At 34.2% G+C, this 26154-nt stretch overlaps 1 protein-coding gene across 4 annotated transcripts in view; it reads right to left on the bottom strand.

Moving 5' to 3' along the window:
- The window catches only part of CNOT2 (CCR4-NOT transcription complex subunit 2), a 111503-nt gene that overhangs the window by 31405 nt on the left and 53944 nt on the right, over positions 1-26154 (bottom strand). For 3 of the 4 annotated variants that reach the window (XM_029204209.1, XM_029204208.1, XM_029204210.1), the window contains 2 exons: positions 13814-13936; positions 2451-2517 (listed from right to left, as the gene is read on the bottom strand). In XM_029204209.1, the coding sequence (XP_029060042.1) occupies positions 2451-2517; positions 13814-13936 (190 nt within the window). Of the gene's footprint in view, positions 1-2450; positions 2518-13813; positions 13937-24165; positions 24224-26154 lie in introns of all 4 variants that reach the window. The other variant, XM_029204211.1, reaches the window with a different exon arrangement.

The raw sequence follows: 26154 nt of genomic DNA, 5'->3' as shown, positions 1-26154 counted from the left end.
CTCAGTTTTGGAGAGGGCACTCTTCCTTCTCCACCTCTAATCTCTCTAATCATCAAGAACACAAAACAGATAGTAAACCTCCATTTTAATGGCTCAAATTCCTACTGAACTTTGCCAATCTGAATACAGAGTTAATGGTGGTACTCAATACACTTGGGGGGCAAAAGAACTTTGTAATATCAAGCCTAATGCACAATTAAAGTTAGCTGCCATAAGAATAACATCATGAATCTATTCCCACCTACTTATTCTATCTCCCCATCCTTTATTAAATAAGGTCAGCCCCTCAAGTTTTATCTTTCTGACTTACTTATACTACCGAAGCCCTGACCCTCAAGTCCTACATGGTAGCTGGTGTTCTCCTCTCTGAGGTGTGTGTTCAAACTACTTACCAGCTGAGAGACTTATCTGGCCCTGTCAGTTCTATCCTAACAGACAGTGACTAGGAATTCAGGCTCTGTTTTATTTTATTTTACTAGTTGTAGCTTCTAGATCTGTGCACTAGAAAGGAATAATTGTACCCTGACTTGAGACATTTCAGTTTCAGTTGATCTAAGGCTCATTTTTTAAAATAAGTTAATACCTACAATGTCAGTTAAAAGAGTGAGCCATGAATTGAAAATGCTGGTTCATCAATGCTACAATAATAAAGCCATTTATTATACTAAACTCCAACAGGAAATATCTGTCATATGTAACTTCTTTTTAAATTACTAAACTCCAACAGGAAATATTTGTCATATGTAACTTCTTTTTAAATTACTAAGTACCTTAAAATACTTTTCCTAATGAAAATAACTTTCTTCATTTATTAATCTTTGTATATCCTTAACCATCAGCACAATCATGTACACAAATTAAGTCAATAAATGTCTACCTTACCAATGAAATAATTATATTCCAAACCTAATCCATTCTATAACTTAGCCCAATTATAACTTCACATTTGTAGGTTAAAAAAATTAGATCAGATTTTCAAAGTCGATATAGCTCATTATATTGTAAAATAATTACCATTCTCCTTCATTAAATAACCTTGGCTTCTCAAATGTAACTTTTCTCTATTCCACTATCTACTTTCTGCTGTGATAAATTGTGGGCTTTAAAAAGAAAGGAATGTCAGTTCTTTGCATAGAAATAAAGGGTAGCTTTAAAATTTAACTAGATATTTCGAACGTAAGGGTTACCAGAAAGGTGAAAGTAGTAGGCTTCAAACAAAAACAGTCCAAACGAAACAAACTGCTAGCTAATAATATTCCCTCAATAACTAGAATGAACATTTGCTGATAAATAAGCAACATCTTTTTTGTGTAATAAAAGGCTTAAAAATGTTTTCTACTTAACTAGAGGAAAGCTATTATCTGTAATTAATAATTTTCCTTACTAATTCTGTACTAACAAAATTGTGTTTCATAGCAAAAAGAATGCCACAAGAGGTAGAGAGAAAAAAAATAGATGGAAACTATATTTGTCTAACAAAATAAGTTTTTTCCTCTTACTAAATTTCAAAATAAAATTGAAGGGTAAAGTGGTATGACAAACTACTCTTATATCTATCAAAACTTTGCCTTTTATTATACTGGGAAAGAGTTCCAAATCACATAACTGATTTTTATTTGAAGGTGGTTAAATTATTTGGTCATCAGATTGTCTGCTTCAGTTACCCTATTATTCTGTAATCTTTGATGAGAATTTACATCCCTTTTAGCACTCCCCTCCCACTACAGAGATGAGAGATCAGCAGCCTCTGACATTAAAATATATGACAAATCTTATTAATATATAAAAGTTTGGAAAATTAATTTAAAAAAGGAAAATTTTATAATTTAGTTTTATAAAAATTATGTCATAATAATAGTTAACATTTATTGAGCGCTTACTATGCGCCAGGCACTGTGCTGAGAGCTATAAAAGTATTACAACACATAAAAGAAATAAAATCTTGTATATGGAAAAAGCTTTGAACTGTTAGTCAAAAACAGAGATTGTATACCCAGACTGAGCCAAAGTAAAAGAAGTATTTGCTAAACAAAGAGAACATTTCACAAACTGCTAGGTAATGGGCTTACATTAATAATAAGACCAAAAAACACAAACAGAACAACCTACTTAACTGACCAGTCAAAAAACCTTTAACTTCCTCCAACTGAAAACATAGAGAATGTCTATTTTTAATTTGTTTAGCAAATCTTCTTCAAAAATACTGCAAAGGAACATACACATACAAAAGATGAAGAAATAAATTTTGGTCTACCCTGTATCCAAATAATCTTGAATTAGAAAGGTCTGAAATAACGAGGTTTTTCGCTAAGTAAAATAAGAAAAACTGAAAATTAAATACCTTTCCTTTTAAACCCTAGAATAAACCCACAAGGGCAGCATTATTCTTTATTTGGTAGGTATTTTTTTTCTTTAAATAAAGTATCCCAGAATAAATACAAAATTCTTACTTTGTTGCCCGTATAAACTTGCCCCAAACTGAGACAGCTGACCTGATGTAGATGGTGATGCCAGCATCTAGAAACAAATTAATTATATTAGAGCATAAAGAAAGTACACAGAACATTGCACTGACACTTTACAAATCTGTACAACATATCATGTGAGAATCAAATCCATATTTCCCAATCTTCAGAAAAACAAAAACATTGCATAATAAATTCCATGTTACTTAAGAGCGTATCACAATTGCATGACATCAAACTATGCAAATAAAATTAATTTTTGATCGCTACAAAGTTTTTTTTCCCCAGTTACTCTAAATGAAACTATGACAGCATCATTACCTCACTTTAAAAAAAAGCAAACTAGGCTAACAAATACATGAAGACAGTATTTCAAAAAGTCTAAATTTAAGTAAAATTACTTGATTCTTAAATAATATATTAAGCTAAATTCTAAATTCAGTTTATTAAAGTTGAAAATAAAATTACCTAAATAAAAAAGTTTTGTATTTTGTAATAGTTACCGATTTTTATACAGAAATGTGTATCAAATGGGTAGAAAACTCTAACAAACATACACACAACCAGGTACGTGGAGAGGTGACACAATACCAAAGGACAAACCCAAAATACTTACAAATATGTATAGACATGGTATATAATGTACATTGCATGTACATTCATGGCACTTGTGTACAATGCCTTTCAAGTTTTTGCATCATCTTTTCTTCCTAGAATAAAAATTCTTTGAAGTCATGTTATATTCATTTTTTACTTCTTCATAGAGACTAGCACTGCATGTGGCAGTGCTATAAAAAACTAGATACTTAAACTGAGTAAATGAAAATGTGTACGTGTAAGTGCATGTCTGTGTATTCCCTGTCTTATATTAAGCAACCATCAAAACACTGTAATTAAATAAGATGAGCTACGTCATCAAAAGGGTTATAATCTAGTGGAAGGACAGAATGAATTACACAACTATGTTTCAAGGCACAGTGTGGTAAGTGCTCTTAAGGAAGTATAAAGTATCACTGGAGGAAGATATTTCTAAAAAAGGGTGAGGTAACAGGAATACTTTGTAGAATGGTAACATCTGATGTGGGTACAGATGAGGGGTCTTCCAGTGTGAGACTATGCAGTGAGTGCGATAAAAGTTAGTGACATCATTAGAATACAAACAAAATAAGAAACGTCAGTGACTGAACAAAGGGTAATTAGGGAAGGGAGATAAGGTCTACCCTACGCACACTGGGGAATAGAAGAATGGGAAATAAGAGAGTGATGGGACCAGATGCAAAAGGTCTTCTTAAATGTTATGCAAAGCCGGCTCTAACTATGGCGATAAAGAGAAAAAATAATTTTAAGCCAAGAAGTGACATGATCAAACTGTGCTTTGGGAAGATAATTCCAACCGCAAAACTGGATGGAAATGGTAAGATACTAAGCTAGAACAGGAGAACTGCGACTATGAAGGAGTCCTATTGAAATGGGTGAGATATAGGGGAAAAGAGATGGGTGGAGAATCACCAGACAGGGAACTATCAGAGGCCTCTCTGGTTTCCATTGAAGAACTGGGCTGACATTGACCGCAGTAGGAAAGCCAGGGGGAAAAATATTTAAACAGTAGAGGTTTATACAATACACATTTCATGCTATTTTCATGTCAAAATTCTAAATTGTTTTAATTATTCTGAAATTCACAGAAGTTTTTATACAACAGTAGCTTTAAACTAATGACATACACCAGACTCTTCTGGGGTTGGGCTAAGTTACTAAACACAGCAGTATTTAAATATAGTAACAAATTTTCTAAAAAAGCATCAAACCTTATAAATATTCCTTCTGAAATCTGGAGGGTATACAATATAAACAGTTAAACTGAAAGAATACGCATTTTATGCCTGACCAAGTTATTTTGTTAGGTACAATTATCATTACTATTACCACATAACCGCAAATATTTTAAGCACATTAAAGGTTCATTTCTAAATTGCAAGAACAAGATCAAAGAACATATGTAACATACAATGAAGCTTTAGTTGGTGAAAGAAAGAAAAATGTTTATAATAAAATCCCTTAACAATCGTGATTTTCTGTTATCATTATAAGCTATAAACAAAAGTAAAGGAGTATAGTTTCCAAAGGCTTCACATAAAAGATGCTGGCCAGCATGAATCCATGACTTAGAATGATCCATAATGTGAACATTCTAGAACGGACCACTAAAAATTTTACTTTTCCCAGAAATGTGTATGTTTATTGAGCACATAACTCCAAAGAACAGACATTTTATAGTCTACTTTCTCACAAAGGTTATACATCCACAAGTGAGTTCTGCTATGCCAACATATCACTCCTCTCAGCACTGGGAGATAAAGTAGAGAAGATGACACAACATGAAGGTAAAGGGGGAATGGCTTCCTGGGCCAAATATTTGAGTCGAAGAGCAGCAGGGTGACCCATTTACCAGTATGACATATTAAATATTATCATTCTCTCTATGTGTGAGTACATGAAGGTTAGTAAACAATGCTTTACAGAAACATGAAAGCAGTTTGTTTAATGGTTTATAACCTTCAAACCATCCAAGTAAAATAAGCATTGATCAGCTATACAAACCAATGTTAAAATGACTGCTTCAAAATGTGTCAAAATGCAAATATATAATTTCTTATAAAATCAATCCTAGCGGTATATATTTTTAAACTCTGAAAGCATGATTCATGAAATATATCAGTGCTAAAAATGGATTTTAAAATGGATTTAACATACAATGAAGGATTATGGGGTAGAAATGCTATTTACAAGCGCAAAGAAAATACACAAGAAACGTACTCTGGCACAGAAATAACTACAATTAACAGACGATAGAAAATTTATATAATTTTTTACCTGCTGAAAGTTAATTGTATACAGGTAAATTTCTTAGAAAAATATAGAACTTTAGATCAAGAGATATATTAGAGTAGGGAATATAAGCATAAGTGGAAAGAGCCCGGCTTTGAGTCAGAAAAAAAATCTAGGTTTGAATCCTGATTCTGCCTCTTACCTATGGGAGAGCCGAGCCTCTGTTTCCTTCCTGTAAGATGGAAATAACACTACCTACCTTATAGAGTTGAAGTGAAGATTAAATTAGATAAGAAATACACATATTAAGTGTTCAATAAATGGTAGCAGCTGCTGCTAGTAATCTAATCTTCCTCCCAATGCAGGACTCTCATCAATAGCAATCAGAGGGGCAGCCTTAGGGGAATTTATTGAATAGTACCCTAATTTTATATTCATTTTTGCTTAAGAAGCTAAAGAAAGAAGTTTATCAAATGAATTCTAGATAAAATAAGGAGCAGAACTTGTGTTCTTAGAGGGGGAAAATAGTAGAAAAAGACTAAATGTCACACAATCAGTAGAATGCTGAAACCAATAAGCAGGTTACTGTGTTCCCAGTCTAAAACCGTTATAACAACTACATTCTTCCTCATTTCTCAAACAGTCTATAATACAACACTTCATTCAAATAACAATAAAGCAACTAGAAGAAACAGTAATGTAATACAAGTTATTTTCCTGACTCAACAAAGAGCTCCTTTATCCTTTTGCTTAATATACAGAATATCAAGGAAATCAACAAGTTAGAAACTGTACTTCTAAAATATTTCCACTGTTACTAGATATAATTCTGAAATCCATGACCAAAAAAACTCTAAAATTATTTTGTTTTACAAAATGTATATTTGAAAAACTTAATAATAGGCCAATCTGGCTCCTTCCAGCAATCCATTACAGGAAAGAAGTGTTAATTATTCTATCCCCCTCATGGTTCCCAATTGTGATCACCTCTTGCAATTATTCCCTCCAATAAAATGTACCTTCAATCACAAAACCTATTTCAAGAAACATTAAAATCAGTATGGTCAAGAAATAATTTTCTACATAAAAAATGACTTCAAAATGCAACAAAGTTTCATTAAATAAAAATTCCCTGACCACAAAAGCAATTTAAAAATGAAATATATAAGTTTTTAAGTGTTCCTTAAAAATTCATTGTACAATATACTTAAAGGTATGGTGATAATGTAATTCCTAGCATTCTGTTATTTATTCCAGGATGAAAACAACAAAGAAATATGATTTTGACTATATCATATCTACAAACAGAAAAAAAAACAAAGAAAGTTTTAAATCTAGACAGAATCTGAAAAACATTTAAAAATTAAAAACAGTATGGTTAAAAAAAATAAGAAACCACTGAAGTCAGAATGAAATCTAGTAAACAAAAAGAAAGACTATTAGAAGATAATATATTAAAAAGACCAAAAGAAGAAAGGGACAAGAGAGGAAACAGGCAGAAAAACAAAATAGTAAGTCATAGGACCTGGTAGCTTATGAATCAGAAATCAATAACAAATTATGAGTTTACCAGATATTTCAAGTAATTTTGATTAAAACATTAAGTTTTCAAAAATAACATTTTCAGAAAGTGTAATATATGTTGAAATAGTCAATGTAATTAATTCCTATAGAACATTTAACATTCAGAACATACTAAAGAAAGTATGGCAACGAAGATCTCTATATTATATTGTGTGAATCTTAGGTTAGAGCCAAAGCACAAATTTAAAGGTATATTAAAGGCTCTTAATATGCATTGCTAAACTGTTTTCTACAAAGTTTGTATTAATTATGCTTCCACAGCAGTTACTTCAATGTTCCCTCACAGATAATGGCTACTCTTCCACTTAAAAACAAAAACCAAAAAACCAACCAACAACAACAAAAACCCTCTTTGCTAGTATGAGAGGAATAAAATGGTATTTTCTGACTATGATTTTTTATGATTGTTATTACTGGATGAAAAATTTTCTAATTATTTTTGTAGATGTATCAAAATTTGTTGTATCTTTTAAGTATATCATTTTAACTCCCTTTATAAATAGGAGATTATAAAAACTCCCTTTTTATCTTTAAAATACAGAGTTTGAAGATTATTTAAATGGCAATGAATTTTTTAGAACACTGCCTTCAAATCGTTTGACATTTAATTCTAATTTCTTTAAAGTCTGATTTATTTACATTTAACTCTATTAGGTTATTGTTGCCATATAAAATTTTGACATACTTATATACATTCAAATTAAAAGTTTTAAAGGTTATTTTTGAGTTTTTTAGGTAAACAATTGTATCTGCAAATAATTAATTTTGTTATTTTCAACATCGATTCATTTCCTTCCCTTTCTCTAACAAAAAGACTCAGTAAGAGTCCACTATCTCCTACACCTTATAATAAGTTCTAAGAACACAGCAGTGAACTAGAGAGGCAAGGTCCTTGCCTTTGTTAAACTTAAATTCTAGTGTAGTTCACAGGAGAATAAATAATTAATAAATACATACTTCAGGAAGAGATAGTTGCTGTAACTGTTAAAATGCAAGAAAGAAGTTAGGATATAGTAGTAGTAGTACTGATAGTATATACAAGCTACTTAGGAAAAGAGTGATCAGAAAGGCTTCTCGGGTAAGATAGATTAACAGATACCTGGATGTAGTGAGAGAGAATACCATGTGAAGATCTGAAAAAACTAACCGCAAGGTCCTGAGACAGAAACAAATTCAATGAGCCAGAGAGTCAGCCAGGATGACTTTCTATGTAGTTAAACACTAATCATGAGGATGACAACAATAATGGTGATAGAAGGTATCCTTATTTTATACTAGATTTTAACAAAATATTTATTATAAATTGGCCTGAGAGAAATCCTAGTTGCCATAATTGCTGTAGGCTAACACAAGTATGAAAGTTAGGTACGAGTTGAAAATGGTTGCCATTTGTCAAAACAAGGAAGTAGTCTAATCAGTTTCATGAGTTTTTTTTTTTTTAAAGTAAGGATAGGTGCTACATTTCATGTCTTTATAGCACATACTAAAACAAGGGAAAAGAGGTTCCCACAAGTTTGTGTGTCTAAAATGATTATGCTTAAGAATCACCAAATGAGTGCAACAAAGACTCAAAAGACTAGAAAATACGTTAGCAATCAAAATACAGATAGTTTTTAAGAAAACCCTAAAATTGCTTAGATTATACCGCTCCCAAAGAGTTGTCTATTGTGTCTTATATGAATGTTTTTCATTTTCTATAAGTCTCCAAAAAAAGATTATAATTAAAAACAAATAATTAAAAATCACACAATTACATGATACACGAACTATCAGTATCCAAGCTTTACGTATAGATAAGGAAACCAAGGCACAGAAGAGGTCATATAACTTTCCCAAAGCCACAGAGCTAATAAATGACAGCGCTAAGATTCAAAAAAGGAAAAGGGAAAGGGAGAAATCAAGCCCACATCTGCCTACGATTTACTTAATCTTGTGAAAACATTTAAGTAATATATCTGTAATTTATATTACTTTTATACCTCAAAAACAGCAAATTCAGCATTCTTTTGAAAGACACATACATGTACAGGCATCTCTTGAAATAAGTAGCTCTTGAAATGAAGTAGCTCTAAAGAAATACTTAGCAATTTAATCCACACAATCTTATAAAGAACAGTTTACCAAATACTTCTATAACCATGCATATGATGAAGAAACAATTACGTTTTATGCTCTATGGTTAGGGTAAATCAGGAATTGGTTAGGTTTTGGGGGTCTTTTTGCTTTTGGGGTTTTTTTTTGATAGTTGGCTTAAAGATTCACTCAACTACTGGCCAGTTTTCCTTTATCATAAGTTACAATTTAAAATAATTTTCTCACTGTTGCCAGGAAGGAAAAGAATACAAAATTATCCCAGTCATTTTATTATGTTTAAATTTTTTCTCTTTAAAAGCCTTATAAAGCACAAAATAATCATTATCTGCAGATGATATACATAACTACTAAAAAAACCAAAAGAATCCATGGCATAATGTTATTATTATTCATTATAGTAGCAACATTTAATATTTACTATTTGGTCTTCTATAAGTTTTGCATACAGTTATCATTCAGTCCTTAAAACCACCACCCATTAGACATGTGCTATTTTTCTTATTTTATAGATGAGAAAACTGAGACATACAGAGACTGAGTAACCTGCCCAAGGACACAGCTAGTAAACCATGTGACTGAGATATAAACTCATAAAATAGAATGTCCAGAGCCCATACTCCCAATCAACAAAAACTAATAAAAAGAGTTTTGTAAGGTAGTTATAAAATAAATATATACACATACAAACTATTTCATGTATCAGTAAAAACCAATTAGAAAAATGTAATGAAAACGGCAACCATAAAACCCTACTTCTTAAACGGCATAAAGAACAGAAACAGAAGAGAGACATACTCTTCTGAAAGAAGGTAAACATCAGTATAAATGTGCAACAGTCAAAAACATTTTTGTAAAGGATGTGAAAGACCTTACCTAAGATGTGAAAATTGCCTATAAAGCTACAGCTATTCAACTATGTTGTAGTTCTTCCAAAGAATCAATATGATATACAGAACAAGAGTTAAGAAACAGGCCCAAAAAATCAGACATTAGTATATATATAAGGGAGAATTCCAATTAGCCATAAATGAATGGTCTAACTCAGGGGCGGGCAATTTACTGAATGCAGGCCAAATCCAGCACACTGCTTATATTTGTAGGGTGCATAAATTAAGAATGATTTTTCACATTTTAAATGGTTATATAAGTACCTACATATTATTCTTTATTTAGCCTCTTGGCCCACAAAGTCTAAAATATTTACTATCTGGTTCTTTATGGAAAAGTCTTCTAACCTGTGATCTAAACTATAAAAAAACTGGATACCAGATAACCTTATGGGGGTGGGGGGGTGGCACGAGGAGGGTAATCTGGCACCACAAAATTCACACCTTAATCCAAAACACACTTCTAATGAATGTAAGTTATATGTGTAGAATTAAGCACAAAAATGCTAGAAGAAAGTAGGTGGGGAAAGTCTTCCTAGGTATGATCTCAAAAACTGAAAACATTAAAACCAAAAAACCCACACAAAACTGATAAGTCAAATTCAATAAAAATGATAAATAATTTTGTATTAAAAAAACCTAAAAGCAAAAAACTGAAAAACTACTTATGACAAGAGGTTATTAACCTTAATATATGGAAAACACAAACAAATAAACAAGACATCAGCTCAATAGAGAAACAGAAAATGGCACAAAAACAGTAATCCACAAAGGAAGAAATAAAAATGCATATATGCAATGGAATATTACTCAGCCATAAAAAGAAACGAAATTGAGCTATTTGTAATGAGGTGTATGGACCTAGAGTCTGTCATACAGAGTGAAGTCAGAAAGAGAAAGACAAATACCGTATGCTAACACATATATATGGAATTTAAGAAAAAAAAATGTCATGAAGAACCTAGGGGTAAGACAGGAATAAAGACACAGACCTACTAGAGAATGGACTTGAGGATATGGGGACGGGGAAGGGTAAACTGTGACAAAGCGAGAGAGTTGCATGGACATATATACACTACCAAACGTAAGGTAGATAGCTAGTGGGAAGCAGCCGCATAGCACAGGGAGATCAGCTCGGTGCTTTGTGACCGCCTGGAGGGGTGGGATAGGGAGGGTGGGACGGAGGGAGGTGCAAGAGGGAAGAGATATGGGAACATATGTATATGTATAACTGATTCACTTTGTTATAAAGCAGAAACTAACACACCATTGTAAAGCAATTATACTCCAATAAAGATGTTAAAAAAAGAGGGGAAAAACAGATGATAATAATTATACTAATTACTAAGTTGAAATTAAGTATATTAAAAATTCTTATAAATATATATGCCCACATTATTAGATGTATGCAATATATTATATATTGTATTAGCATATATAGTATATAATGGTTTAGGTTACATGTAAAATTGTTCATTAAATGATCCTGAGGTATGTGTTATTTGTTTGCTATTTATAAATAATATAATTGATTCTCACATAAATTAAGGGATTGAATCAAAAAAAAAAAAAAGGTCATCTACACGGAAAAGACATATTGCCCTGTGTGTGTGTGTGTGTGTGTGTGTGTAAATTAAGCAATGTTTTACTGCACATTAAAACAGTAAGTTTCTTTTGTCTATCTGTAAAAACTTAAAAGCTGGTATTCTCAAGGGCACAGAGAGTGCTGATGAGAGTAAAAATTGGTGCAAACTTTCTAGTGAAAGACATGTCAATATGGCCCAGAGATTTAACTACTAATATAGTTTGAAATAAAAATATGTGAAATATAGAATCAAAATTTTACCCGTAAATTATTCCCGACTAGCATTATTGGTAATTTTCCCCCTCCCCGACCCCACGCATATTTTCTAAAATTTGTGCAATACCCCTTACTATTTTGTAATGAAAAAAGTATCAGCAACACAGAAATTTATAAGTAGCTACTATATTATTATTCCCATTTTCAGATGAAAAAACTGAGGCTTGGAGAAGTTCTTGCTAATAGGCAAAGCCAAGATCCAAACCCATATCTGTCCTGTTTTAATCTCCATGTCTTACTACCTTATTAATTAATTTTAAAAAAAAGTTTTGTGAAACAAATCATTCTGTTATTTCTGTGACAATCTGGAATAGTAACCAACATATGTATATATGTAATAATTCTGACTAAAAAATTCTGACATATAATACAGTATTTCTGTTCCCTAGAAGACAGACATCTCTGTCATTCATTCTCTGCACATACTTTTTAAAGAATTTCAGTTTGAAGGCTTTGTATCTTCCTGATAAGAATGAATGCTTTTCATCAATAAGTCATATTCCACTACCATTTTTGTATCAATCTTAACTTGCACTGTACAATCACAGTAACACACATGCAGATTAGTTTCTGCAGTGATGCTACCGGAAAGACATCCCAAATTATTTAACTATAACATCAAAACTTAAACTTAGAAATTTATGTAAAAAATAATTCAGTTATAATTTACATCAAATAGCAAATAGCTAGAAAGGCAGTAAGGTAACAGAAAATTAATTAGATGACATTATTCTGTCAGCTATTCAACTGCACAAGAAAGCCACCAAACACAAAATTTGAAAAGAGTCCTAATAATGCACTTGATAGTTTGTTGCCAAAATGACACAATTTTCAAATAAAAATAAAGGGGAGAGCTTCCCTGGTGGCGCAGTAGTTGGGAGTCTGCCTGGCGATGCAGGGGGCACGGGTTTGTGCCCCGGTCCGGGAGGATCCCGCGTGCCGCGGAGCGGCTGGGCCCGTGGGCCATGGTCGCTGGGCCTGCGCGTCCAGAGCCTGTGCTCCGCGACGGGCCAGGCCACAGCAGTGAGGGGCCCGCGTACTGGGGAGCGGGGGGGGGGGGGGGGGAAGGGGAATAACACCAAAACAGGAAAACAAAACAAAACAAAACCCCACCAAAATTCTAACTTAAACCTTGAGTAAGCCTATGTGTGAAATTCTAAGACACAGGAAGTAATTTACTAATGATCAACTTTAATGAAAAATGATGGCATTTGTTACAAAACTTAGAATTTTAGAAGTGTTTTAAAACATCAGAAAGAATCTCATTAGATTAATATCTAGAGTAAATTGCTGTATAGACAGGGAAATTAGGAATAGCAAATTTATAAAAGTTTGAAAGGGGAAAAAAAGTTGGGCAGGTACAAAGTACAAGAATGCAACTGGTTTGACTACAGTATATAGCGTATAATTTAAAGTAGCTTACCAGAATTTGAAAACAACAATGGAATTTATTTTAAAATATTTTATCTATTTGCTAATTATGACTTGGCTGTGTTCTAAATCCTTTCATTCCAAAAGGGATTACTGAACTACTAACCTTCCAAAGCATTTAACTCATACTTCTATAATATATCATCTTCCATGTTTTTGAATACAGTTCTTCAAAACTTTTCTATTGTAGCATACCTATAGCTAACAGAGGAGAGATGGTCTGCCTATCTGAGGTCTAGGATTATAACCAGAATATCAGAAAGCAAAGGAAAGGTTTCATTGCAGCCTGACATTATATCTTTAAATCTGTACAAATCAGCTTTCTGCTCTTTATAAAAGTGTTGTTTTAATATAAAAACAAGTTATTTCACAAATTAAAAAAACAATCGATGTTCTAGAAGTAATACCTTGTTTACCCCATGTCTTTTGAGTACTTCCTACCACAGTATTACCATATCTCAACTTGAGAATCATACAGTATTTTGTCTCCAATAAGAATTTAAGAAAGCTCATCATCTTTGTATCCCCAGGGCCTAGCACTATGCCTAAAACACAGTCACTCAACCAAAGGTGGTACTCTACAGTTCATATACTGCTTTTCAGGAATCAGAAAGAGACAGACATATACTATTGAGTAAACACAGCTTAACGGGTTAACTTACATCTTTTTCTGACCGATGCGGAAACATAGAAGACTGGCTGTAGTACATGTTTTCATCATGGTAGTCACTGTCGACCCCCTCTACAAACTTCTTTCTTGAAGCACCAAACATGCTGTTTGTCACCTAAACAAAAATATTACTTTTATCAAGAATAATGTTTTGGAAAATGTCAGGCTTTATCTTACTCCTATGTGGAAAACATAAAATGAAGGGAGCATTGCTAAGATAAAGAAACAGATCAACTAAGAATTAATGATACAGGTGAGAAAGTCATAACAATGTAGTAGTAAATGTTTACTTTCAGGCCCTGAAATCAAGAGGAGAAACTTAAAGTCTGTCACATGCAATGATTCCAATTATTTTAAAAGAAAAAATATTACTTATTCTTGAAAATTGGCAACCCAATATAATTTTCCCATACAAAGATTTTTTAAAAATTAAGCTTGGGTTTAATTATTCAAAATTTTCACATGCATCTTCAACATTAGTGTCTTTGTCATTGTTATACCTACTTTTTAAATTATGTTTTCCAGAGCATATCATCTTCACTTACAATCTAAGTTTACTGAGATATAGCACTTTTTGAGTCCATGTATAATGGCACACTGGAAATCTTATCTCAAGCCACAAGCTCTCACTCATGTAATAGTAGGATAATTTTTTCACTCATCATCCTGGTATAAATTTATGATCTCTACTACATAACCTGCTTACTCTTTTGCTTTTTAAGTCTTTACCATATCCAACATGAGTAATTTTGAGCCCTCATCAAGATAATTACTAAATCTGTGCTAATTTTTATTTTATTTTATTTTTTCCATAAGGTGACCTGTATAAAGCTTCCAAAACTATCAATTGACAGGTTATTTAATTAAGGTCAATGTGTCTTATCCCTAATAGTACTCTGTAGTTCAAAGTAAACTGAAATGTCATGATAGACTTGTAAAGACTAGAATACACAGTGACTATATTTTTTCACAAAAAAAATAGGGAAAAACTCATCAAATTTGACATCTGTCTGGTACACTCATTATGAATAAGGGTATTTTCTTCCACTGTAAGAAAAAAGGAACTTTCTTTTACTTCTCATTTCAAAATGAAACACTGTAGTTACTGCTGTTAATCAGTAGACATGGTGAATTGGTATAATGCAGATTTTAAGGCTAAATTTGATGTGCAAGTTTGTTGAAAACACCTATGTTACTTAATAATTGCTTTATATTTTAAGTTCCTTGTTAAATCTGTAAGAAACTCAAATATTTAAGTATTCTTCCTGTTGAAGTCTGAGAAAAAGCTATTCAGTTAAATATGAATACCAGTCTGAAGACAACTTAACCACTGCTTTGCTGTATGTTTTTAGGCTATATATCTCTTCAGGTGTGAAATACAGAAAGATATTTTCAAGGATCTATTAATTTGTTAGAACATACTTTATCTTCTTTGGGCAGTGGACTCCCTGGTGAATCTCAGGCAAGGGCTTCTATAACTCTGAATGTAATTTTAGGGACTAGGTAGGATCCCTCATGCCTAGCCTCTAACCCCCTCTAAGTAGTCCCTAATAGGAAAGAGAGGTTTTTTAGTGAGTTTTATTTCAGACAAGTAACAGTGGAAAAAAGCACTTTAGAGTCTGCAAATTAAGACTCTTTACACATGAGATTTTAAAGGTTTGTTTTGTAAAAGTTAAGGATACATTTAATTCTCTTTAAAGGACAATTACTACTGAGCTCTAATTCTAAAAAAGGATAAACACAGGAAAATGGCATGAAACTTGCAGAATTCACTAAAATTTCAGGAGCGTACCAAGATATCTCTCATCAAATTTTACGTACATAAGTCAAATGGATACAAAGTGAACTCTTAACAACTGTGATATAACATTCATCATCAAAACCAATTACAGACTCTTAGAATCCTAAAATTGAAATTAATTGTACTGAATAAAAAAACTTCATTCTAATATTGTGCAAAGAGGTTTTACTGTTTTGAAAGCAAAACTAAACACGTGAAATGCCTCAGACAGAGGAAAACAGAAATGTTCTCTTTCATCAATACCAAATTTTCCCAGACTCACTGTGTGTGTGCCAGAGGGAGGGAGAGAAAACACAAACATGTAGAATTTCATTTTTGTTTTGTGTGCTTCGACCCAAATTACACAACACTGAAAATACTAATTATTTTTACATGGCTTCAGCAAAAAAAAAAAAAAAAAAAAAAAAGAGGTTAGAGTGTAATACTCTGCCTTCATTTAAATGCAAGCCCCAGTCCCAGGGATGGGTACTGGTATGAAACAAAGAATTCTCTGATCCATGGCAAAATCAGAAAGAAAAAGGAGGACAACATAGTAAGTTTTACAAAAAAGCTAATTTTGGGCTTCTCTGGTGACGCAGTGGTTAAGAATCTACCTGCCAATGCAGGGGACACGGGTTTGAGCCCTGGTCCGGGAAGATCCCACATGCCGTGGAGCAACTAAGCCCTGTGCCACAACTACTGAGACTGCGTTCTAGAGCCCGCGAGCCACAACTACTGAGTCCACATGCCTACAGCCCGTGCGCCTAGAGCCCATGCTCTGCAACAAGAGAAGCCACTGCAAAGAGAAGCCCACACACCACAAGGAAGAGTAGCCCCCGCTCGCTGCAGCTAGAGAAAGCCAGCGCACAGCAACAAAGACCCAACTCAGTCAAAAAAAAAAAAAAAAGATAGTTTTATTTAATTTTAAAGGGTGTGTCCTGTATTCCATATAGAATGATGGAATGGAGTAGAAAAGTATTTTAGACTAGCCAGGAAGGGTGAAACTAGGAAAGTAACAATGAAGCAGAGAAGTAAAGGAACTAACTAGCTAAAGACAGGAAGAGCAGTGAGTGCAAAAGTGAACAAGGTCCTCAGTGGTGCGGCTCAAACAGAATGAATTCAGTGGAAGATGGTAGGAACTGAAGTCAGAGATACTAGTGTGAGCAGATCATGTGTCTTGCAGGCCTGGGGAACTCTGGATTTTATTCTATGTGAAATGAGAAGTCAAGAGAGGATTTGTGGGAATTCCCTGGTGGTCCAGTGGTTAGGACTCGGTGCTTTCACTGCCATGGGCCCAGGTTCAACACCTGGTAGGGGAACTAAGATCCCACAAGCTGCATGATGCAGTCAAAAAAAAAAAAAAAAAAAAAAGAGAGAGAGAGGATCTGTGGGCAGTTTAAGTGACATAATTTGGCATATTTTATTTATGTATATATTTAATATGAGCGTAGCTACTCTGTAAGGAATGGACAAAAGAGGGGACAAGAGTGGAAGTAGGGAAACAGGTTGGTGAGAGATGATGGTGGCTCAGACTACAGTGGTAGTGGTAGGGGATATGTCAACACTGTACTGAAATATATTAAAATTACTGGTTATATCACATATATTAAAGTCAATTTGATAAATAGAAATTTAAAATACTAATTTAAAAACAAAATCATACTTCATTCTACATTACATATAAAATTTGTTCAGATATTTGGTATATACAATTTGTCAGCTTTCTTCAAGCAAACATACAAAGGGCTTATATCAATTCTGTTAACTGACCACCTTCTCTCTCAACTCTCGTATCACGTTTTAACAAAGGAGAAGTAAAAACTGAGATTTCACCAAGAAAAATACATGAAATATATTGTACCAAAAGCAATGTTTCTTAAGTCTTTTTTGAATACAGATCTAAAACATGTAACTAAGACATTTTACATTTGCTTTGATTCCATAAGAACTAATCAGGATACACACACACACACACACACGTTAGCTTACACTAATTCTATTAGCCTGACAACCCCCCCTGCCCCCAAAAAAAGAGTTGGCCTCAAAATGTAGTAGAGAGGAATTAAACTGACAAGCAGAATGGAAGCACTAAGTTGGCTGGCTGTTCCCAGTAAACACCTTCATTACTTAATTAGGACTGGCTATGAGTTCCTAAGGTCTAACATTCTTAATATATAAATATAATATTTCAAAGCCAAATGCAGTAACTCAGAATACTCACAGAGAATTCATAAAACCTCAAACTTGAGATAATCTTAACCAACAACTTCAAAGATGGGTAAAGTGGTCCCTGATCCAGGTGGGATGAACGGTAATTACAAAAGGGAAAGAATAAGAGGCAAGGCCTGGAGCTTTTTAAATGGTCACAGAAACAAAATAGGACACTTTACAAGTGAAACTTCAAAAATAAATTTAGATAGATAGATAAATAAGTAGATAGATAGGTAGACAGATAGGAAAGGGTGAAAAATAGATCATATCCAAGGCAGGATGGGCGGTATATAATCTTGCACAATTTTCCTTCAGCAAGACCTCTGGAGAGGAACTTACTCTAAAATCATTTATTGTCTATCATGTGGCATGCTGGCTCAGGCATGGAATCCTATTCCCAGGGAACAGAAACACATCCCATAGCAGAGTGGTCCTTTTCCTGATAGCAAACAAATATAGTTTGATTTTGAAATCTATCTCCAGTCTTAACGTTCCAGCAGCATATTTTAAAGTGCTGCTAGACATTTCTGTATGAGAAGTGCATTTTAATAAATGAAATCAGTAATATTTAAAACTGACTTTCCGAGTTACTTTCTCCTGTTCTGTTCTGCATTATCATCACATTCTAACCTTTCTTCACAGTGGCTTTCACATTTGTTTTTTGCCATTCTACCTATCACCTTCTTAGTTTAAGCTATGGACTAGATTTTTTTTAGCCCTCTGACTGATCTCCCTTCACATTTCAGTGAACATGCTGAGGGCTTCCTATATGAATTATGCCAAAAACTGTGCTAATGAACACAAAAGCTGAGTAACAGCCCCAAGTCTTGAACAATCTCACAGCCTAGTTAGGAGAAACACCTGTAAATAAACAATTACAGTATGAAAATCTGTACAGGTGTTTTGGGAACACAAATAAGGGAATATCTAACTCTATCTGAGGGAAACAACTGAAAGGTCTTATAAAGTAATATTTGAACAAATATTTAAATTTGTTAAAAAATTTTTTTATTTAAAAAAAAGGAGAAGAGTGTAGGGTGGGAGATGAAGCAAACTTTGGCATAAGAAACAGCAGGCATAAGTTCAGAAACACAAAACTTTTAATACAGCCAACAAGGAGGATGTCTGGAAGGACAATGATAGGTGGTAAGGATAGGTGGTAAGGAAAAATAGGCTAAATTTCAATGCCAGGTTAAGAGGGCAAGGATACAGATGGGAAAGCCAGGTACAAAAATCTAGGTGAAGACTTCCCTCAACTAACACTTTACTATGATGTCATATTCATAACCACTACAATGACTTTGACACTTTCCTACTCTCGTATCTCTTGTTAATTTCCCCTAAAGGATGCAGACCAATATTCCTGAGATCACGACCTTAACATAATTTTGCAGCAGTAATTATCTCAAAATCCAACAACAACCTTATGCCTCAGCTTAGTTTGGGTTATTCACAGTTGTTCCTGTACATGATAATCTCTGGAAAATGCCATCTGTAACCCCTGACATCTTCAACAATTAAAACTCAAGCTGAGCAGATTAACTCTAAATATTTATTGAAATCATCCATATCTTTCCATCTCTGTCATTTCTGAGAACAAGCATTTCCAATATCCTTCAAGCAGGTCTTTATTAATCCATTCTCATTCCCCTCAAATTTACTCTCCCACATCAGCCAAGTAAATTTTTAAAATAAAAATTTAACAGTCATGGCCCTGCTGACTGAAATGCCTCAACAGCTTTCCAAATCAGTAATAAGGCTTATTAAGGCCCTATGTAACCTCTCTGACCTTAACTGTCTCCACAGGTCCCCTGCCACCACTAGACTACTGCCACACCTTCAGTTACTCAAACACAAGTTCTCTTCCGCCTCCAGACCTTTGCATAGGCTGATACCTCTACTTAGAATGCTCTTTCTCCCACTCTTTCAAACTTTCATACTGAATCAGGACCCCTGGCTTGCAGTCATTGAAAATACTTTATCATAACTATAATTATACAATAATAAGAAATAACTTTTATTGACCACTTACTATACCAGGCAATATACTCCAAATGTTTCAAAATGTATTTATATAATCTTCATAATTTACTTAGTAATAACTATATAAACATGTATGTAATCCTCATGTATTTACTTATTTAGTCTTCATTTTTAGATGAGAAAACTGAGAGCTGGAGAAGTTGGGTAACTTGCCCAAGGTCACATATCTGATGTGCCCAAGATTCCACATCTGATAATTGACAGAGACGGGATATGATCCCAGACAATCTGTTGGAGTCCCCCCTTTTAACCACGATATTACACTGACTCTGAGAGATACAACTAATAGTTTAATGTTTGTATTCTCCCCAAACTGTAAGCTTCATGACGGGAGAAGCACTAAAGGGCAAAAATGGGTGCGGGGCTTACTTTGCAGTAAACAATGGTAAGCAGAGGGTGCCACATCAAATATTTGTGCATGTCAAAAAAAGATCTCTTTAGCGGAAGAATGAGAATGAACTGCCTGGACAGAGGTATGTGAAACAAAAGCTAGTCTCTACCAGACTGATCATATCTATTTTAGAGAAAGCAACATTAATTTTAGAATAAAATTATGCTTAAAAGAAAGAACACCACCACTACACCAATTAAAAAGTAATTACTATTTCCATATTCCAAATTAACTAATATTTTTACTTTCAAAATACAGTGAACATAATTTAATCACTCAAGGAATTAGAATGGTTATTACAAAACTCTAAATTTTTATTGTAAGCTACTGAAATAGACACTGTAGCATTAAATGAGTAGAATATGTTTACCAATTGGGTTAAAACAAGACCAAATCCCTGATGGCAACTTTTTCTTGTGATTCTATTTCTAAAGTAGCCAGGAGTTTTACTGTTAACATGCTGATACACGTGTCCCATCATAAAATCAACTCTTTCACAACACTGAAGTACGAAGACTTTTCTATAGCCAGCAACTTTTCATCTTTAGGAACAGAGTATGCATCCACCTTGTACTATAAAGGGTAAAGAGAACCAAATGTAGGTGGGGGTTGCGGGTGACAGGACTGCTCTTTTACTACTGTTTCCCTAATGGAGATTTTACTATTTCACTCTGATTGCTGAATACAAAATTTGACTTCTTACTTTTCCCTCCCAATTTCATATTCACTATCAGCAAACACTTCACACCCATACATATACACACAAGTTCTCTGTTGTTTATAAAGCAGGCAGAAAACTAATAAAAATCACAGTCAATTTCCATTAACATTTATCTGCCTTTATCAAGATGTAGTCAATCAAAATTGAAACCAATCACGAGAAGCCATAATATCTGAAGATAATCTGGTTATCTTTATTACTGGCTTGTAGAGGGAAAAGCTGATAGGTCAAATCTACTGAGACACTGCCCAAAATCTATGGAACTAGAATACTGTACACCTATATCAAATATGATATACTACCACCTAGAAATATTTATAACCCAAGGAATTTGTTTTAGTGGTATTTTTTGGTAATAGGATTCTGAGCTACCAATCCTACTTCACAACTGTTATAAATAATCCTAATTTTATTTCGTTCTGGAAAACACTAAAAAAAAAGAAAGAAAGAAAAGAAAAGAAATGGGATTAAATAAAGGAGAGAAAGGCACTTACATTAGAAAAAAAATCTAGCTCCTCAAAGAACAAAGAATTTAATACCTGGAAGTCTTTAGGAAAAGAATGATCTTTCCTCCTATTAAAAAACATACTACTCTTGAAGTCCTACTAGTTCTAGAATACTGTGGCTTGATATAATATAAATAAATGTATAATGAATAGTTTACTAATCTACTTAGGATGGATCTAAAAAAAGTGAAGATTTAGATAAATTTTAAATTGATAATTTCTAAATTCATCAACTTAAATTGATACGGAAATAAAAGCAATTCATTTCATAGTTTTAGTAAATGCAGACTGCCTGATAAATGAGCAATAAAAGGCTTAATGAATACTGAAAAGGCAGTTAACAGGTAGATGCAAAGGAAACTGACTGGAAATGTGATTCAGCAGGAAACTAGGGGCTTATAGGAACATATCAACAATCATTATTTTGGAGAGTAGTTAAATATTTTGGCACAGAGTTCTGTACAGGGGTTACAGGAATACTTCATAAGAGATATCATCCCCCACAAAACAGGGTAGCTCACATTTGATAAAAAGATAGAGAGGGCATGCCAGGAGAGCGATGAAAACACATCACTCTTCCTAATCCAAAAACTGTTTACTGAAATCTGGTACCTGAAGCTGCTTTACTGAGATGACATTCCCAAAACCATGTACACCATACCTTAGGGTGTGCCCCCACCAAATCTACAAACCCTCTAAAGAGTATTACCAAAAGGCCTATCAGCGCTCCTGATCAGTCTGACTTTGATCTAGGGAGAATATGTTGTGCATGCTTCAACTTGAAGAAACAGATTTTGTGGTTTTTCAAATTCTTAAAAGTTGCCTGTATCAATATGCCTCATACAGATTCAAACTTATAACCACCAACATACAAGCTTTAAAAGACACGTGCATCATCCTAAAATCAAAACACTAATAACTCAAAAAGTGCCAACCGTAAAAAAAGCACACCATCATATATTAACTGAAGAACCAACTATAAATGGTATGCCTTATGACCAATAAGTTAGATTTGAGAACTCACACAATAGGGCCTAAAACTAAAATAAGCAATATTTTATCCTTAAATATTAAGATATAAATTTATAAATTACAAGTGGAAGAACATATAACAGTAGAAAGCCCATAAGTTTAGAATATAAAACAAATCCTCTAAGTATGAAGGAAATGTTTTTAATGAGGTTGACTATCTTACGCCAGTGTCAGAGGTGGGCGTGGGGAGCGCTCCCTAATGCAGAGGAGAGAGGGCGGGAATCCATAAGAAACTGATGGATGGTCTGCTTTGCTGGGGGATATGGATTTCTACAAGCCTCCCAATAAATTTAAGAAATGCTCGAACTTAGAGGAAAGTAGAGAGAAACTGCTGAGGATTCTGTATTTTGAGGCCCTGCTTTGAGACTTGAAATGCCAAATATTTGGTGCCCCAATCTCTTTAATCCTGACATACTTTCTCTGAAGAAATGTTAGCCATCACAGGCTATATTCTATTTTTCCTGGGTATAATTTTGAATGTCTTGTTATGTGCAAAAGAATCTAGAAATAATGTGAATAAGAATTACATGGGATAGATCTGGGAGAACTAAAGAAACAAATTTTTTTTTTTTTTGCGGTACACGGGCCCCTCACTGCTGTGGCCTCTCCCGTCGCGGAGCACAGGCTCCGGACGCACAGGCTCAGCGGCCACGGCTCACGGGCCCAGCTGCTCCGTGGCACATGGGATCCTCCCGGGCTAGGGCACGAACCCGCGGCCCCAGCATCGGCAGGCGGACTCTCAACCACTGCGCCACCAGGGAAGCCCAAGAAACAATTTTTGAAGCCTTTCTGAGAAGAACCTAAAATGATAGCATTTATTTGTGAGCAAAGTAGTGCAGACCCAGGGCTACACTGCTATACAACTATTTCTAAAAATTCTGCATTAAGAAAAAAAAATCTGTATTGTTAGATCATGATTTCGGATACAAGGAACACAAGCAGAAAATGACAGGAGTGTTAGCATTTTACACACACACACACACACAATTTGGGTGAGCTTGTTCACTCAACAAATGTTTGCTGAACTTTGTACCAGATATTGTGCCTTCACTGCTTCTATACTTATCTTTGTTAACCTCAAATCTAGAGATGGGTAGAAATGTTCCAGTCTTCCTGTCTAGATTTCAAGGAAAAAGATGTTTGAAGTTTCTATTCTTTCAAATTTTAAAAATATAGCTACTTGCCTGAAACTTTGGGAAAGGGAAGAACAGCATGTCTAAAGCTAGTGGAAGGAAACTAAAATATGCCTCCTTCTGATACCAAGTTAAACGTAGCAAAATTTTTAGTCTATGGATTTATGCTTTCCCTGACTTTTTCTCTTAGCTTCTTTTCTGAACATGAGTTTTCTGGTCCTGCTATACTCTGTGGAGAATATGAAGTTTTAAAAAAATCTAACAAACTTCCTTTGTATTACAACATTAATGGTTTATTCAGTTTAAGGTTTTCCCTCTTTCACATCTAACTAATAAGAAATGAAATTATTTCTTAGAACACTAGGACTTTAATAATTTATGAGATAATTTTATGAAAAAATAATTTATAAGAAACACTATATTTTTAAACTAACAAAATGACTCACTGACAAAATGGCCCAACATCCACCCTTAAAATACTGATGACAGCACCATTTTTCCCCCGGTCTTTCCCACCACCTACTTACCTGTGCAATTTCTTTCAACATTGGCTACTCTGGGGATTGGAAAGCTCAGGGCTGGAGGCTGAAGTGAAGAAGGAAAGGTTGGAGGGTGAGCCATGGCACCAGCCCCACACTAGGAGCGCCCCTGAGATACTACAGCAGGGTTGACACCATAGCTCTGAAGTTCAAACTCCAGCAAACGATAAGAAAGGAGTCCAACCAGAACATGATAAACGATGGGATTCTTCCGCTCTTTGAAAAATAAGGAAATCATGCTATAAAGATCTGAATGTCCAGTTTCAACATTATGACTCCCTGTTCACCTCTTCATCATTCCCCAACCCCAGATTCACCTCAGACTGATTCAAAGTGCTAATCAAAACAAAGAGGGTGGGGGGTGAAGCGCACAAGTAGAGCTTTCTATAAACTTGCACACAGAAAATGAGGATAGGGCTCACCTGGCCATCATAAAAACGTGCAAGACAATATGTTAAAATACTCTGCCTATCTGCCCCTTGAATACTTTCTTGCTCTCCTAAGCACTCAACATTAAATCTAAGGCTCTCATACGCATTAACATTAATACCATCAGCCAGCAAAATGACAGCTGGACTATTTGGATGTATTGATATTTAAATTCCTAAAAGTGGGCCAATGAGCTTTTCAAAACCCAGGGATAACTTTCGGTATACGGATATCCTTAGGGGAATTTCCTGTCAAGTCCAGCGGTTAGGACTCCGTACTTCTGCTGGGGGCCGGGGTTTGATCCCTGGTCAGGGAACTAAGATCTTGCAAGCTGTGCAGCATGGCCAAAAAAAAAAAAAAAAAATAGTATATTCCTTGGGAGGAAACTAATTTTTTAAAAGTGTTCCCCTCTGATAAAAGCAAATAAGGACCCCCTCAACTAAAATAACTTTAATCAAACTAGATGATAAAAAAATCATAGACTTTTAAAGAAATAAATCTAAATACAGGACTTAAACTGTGACTTTTATGAGAATGTGAATCCTCACTTTATAATATAAAAAGTAAATTACTGATTCAGAGGAAACTAGACTCTGATTATTATGACTACTAAAGCTAATAAAAATAGATGCTCATTTAAGTTATTTAAAGATAACATCTACTCAATAACAAATATTATTGGAGGTGGCAAATGTTTTAAAACAGTAAATTACATATAGTGAAGTATCAGAATCCTAAATTATGTTATATGACGCAATTAAAAATAAAAAGTATTCCTTTAGCAAGGGAACACAGGACTTTTAAAATACTTCTAAACATCTTGCCATATAAATTAATTCAGTAAACATTATTCAGTGAGCATCTACAGTGTAATGCGCTAAATATATTTACATTTATACCCTTATGTACTTTATCCATTTGATGCTCAGAATAAAGAACATCACAAATCAAAAGAAGTAAAGAAGAAAACACATTTACAATGCTCCTGCACCATTACTCTGGCCTCCAGGCCTTAGTGAACTTACCCTTCATTACCTGCAATCTCCTACCATTTCCCCCTTCTCTTATTGTGTTCTTACCCGACTGCCCCACTCCCCTTGCTATTCCTCAAACACAAAAGGCATACTCCTGTCTTCAGACCTTTGTACTTCTTGTACCATTCAAGAATGCTTTCTTTTTAGGTATCTACATGGCTTCACCTCACCATACTCATATATTGAGCCATCCTAGTGAGGACTTCACTGTTTATTCTATTTAAAAGTATACTGTCCTTTTCCCCAACCCCTTAGGCACTCTCTATCCCCTTTCCTGTTTTAATTTTTCCTCCATAGCATGTATCAAAATATAATACACAATGCATTTTATTTATTTTGTTTAATGTCCTCATATACTCTAAAACATCAGCTCCACGAGAACAGAATTTATTTATTTATTTCGTCTCTTTGTTCACTTCTGTCTCCACAGAATCTGGAACAGTGCCTGGCACTGAGTAGGCCCATAACATGAACGTGTCCTCCTCTTACTCCACACATGCTGTTACTTGAGCGT

The sequence above is a fragment of the Monodon monoceros genome, unplaced genomic scaffold (assembly GCF_005190385.1).
Source record: "Monodon monoceros isolate NGI ecotype Baffin Bay Population unplaced genomic scaffold, NGI_Narwhal_1 Super_Scaffold_6, whole genome shotgun sequence".
Classification (NCBI taxonomy): Eukaryota; Metazoa; Chordata; class Mammalia; order Artiodactyla; family Monodontidae; genus Monodon; species Monodon monoceros.
This window is presented reverse-complemented; position numbering and strand designations above follow the sequence as displayed.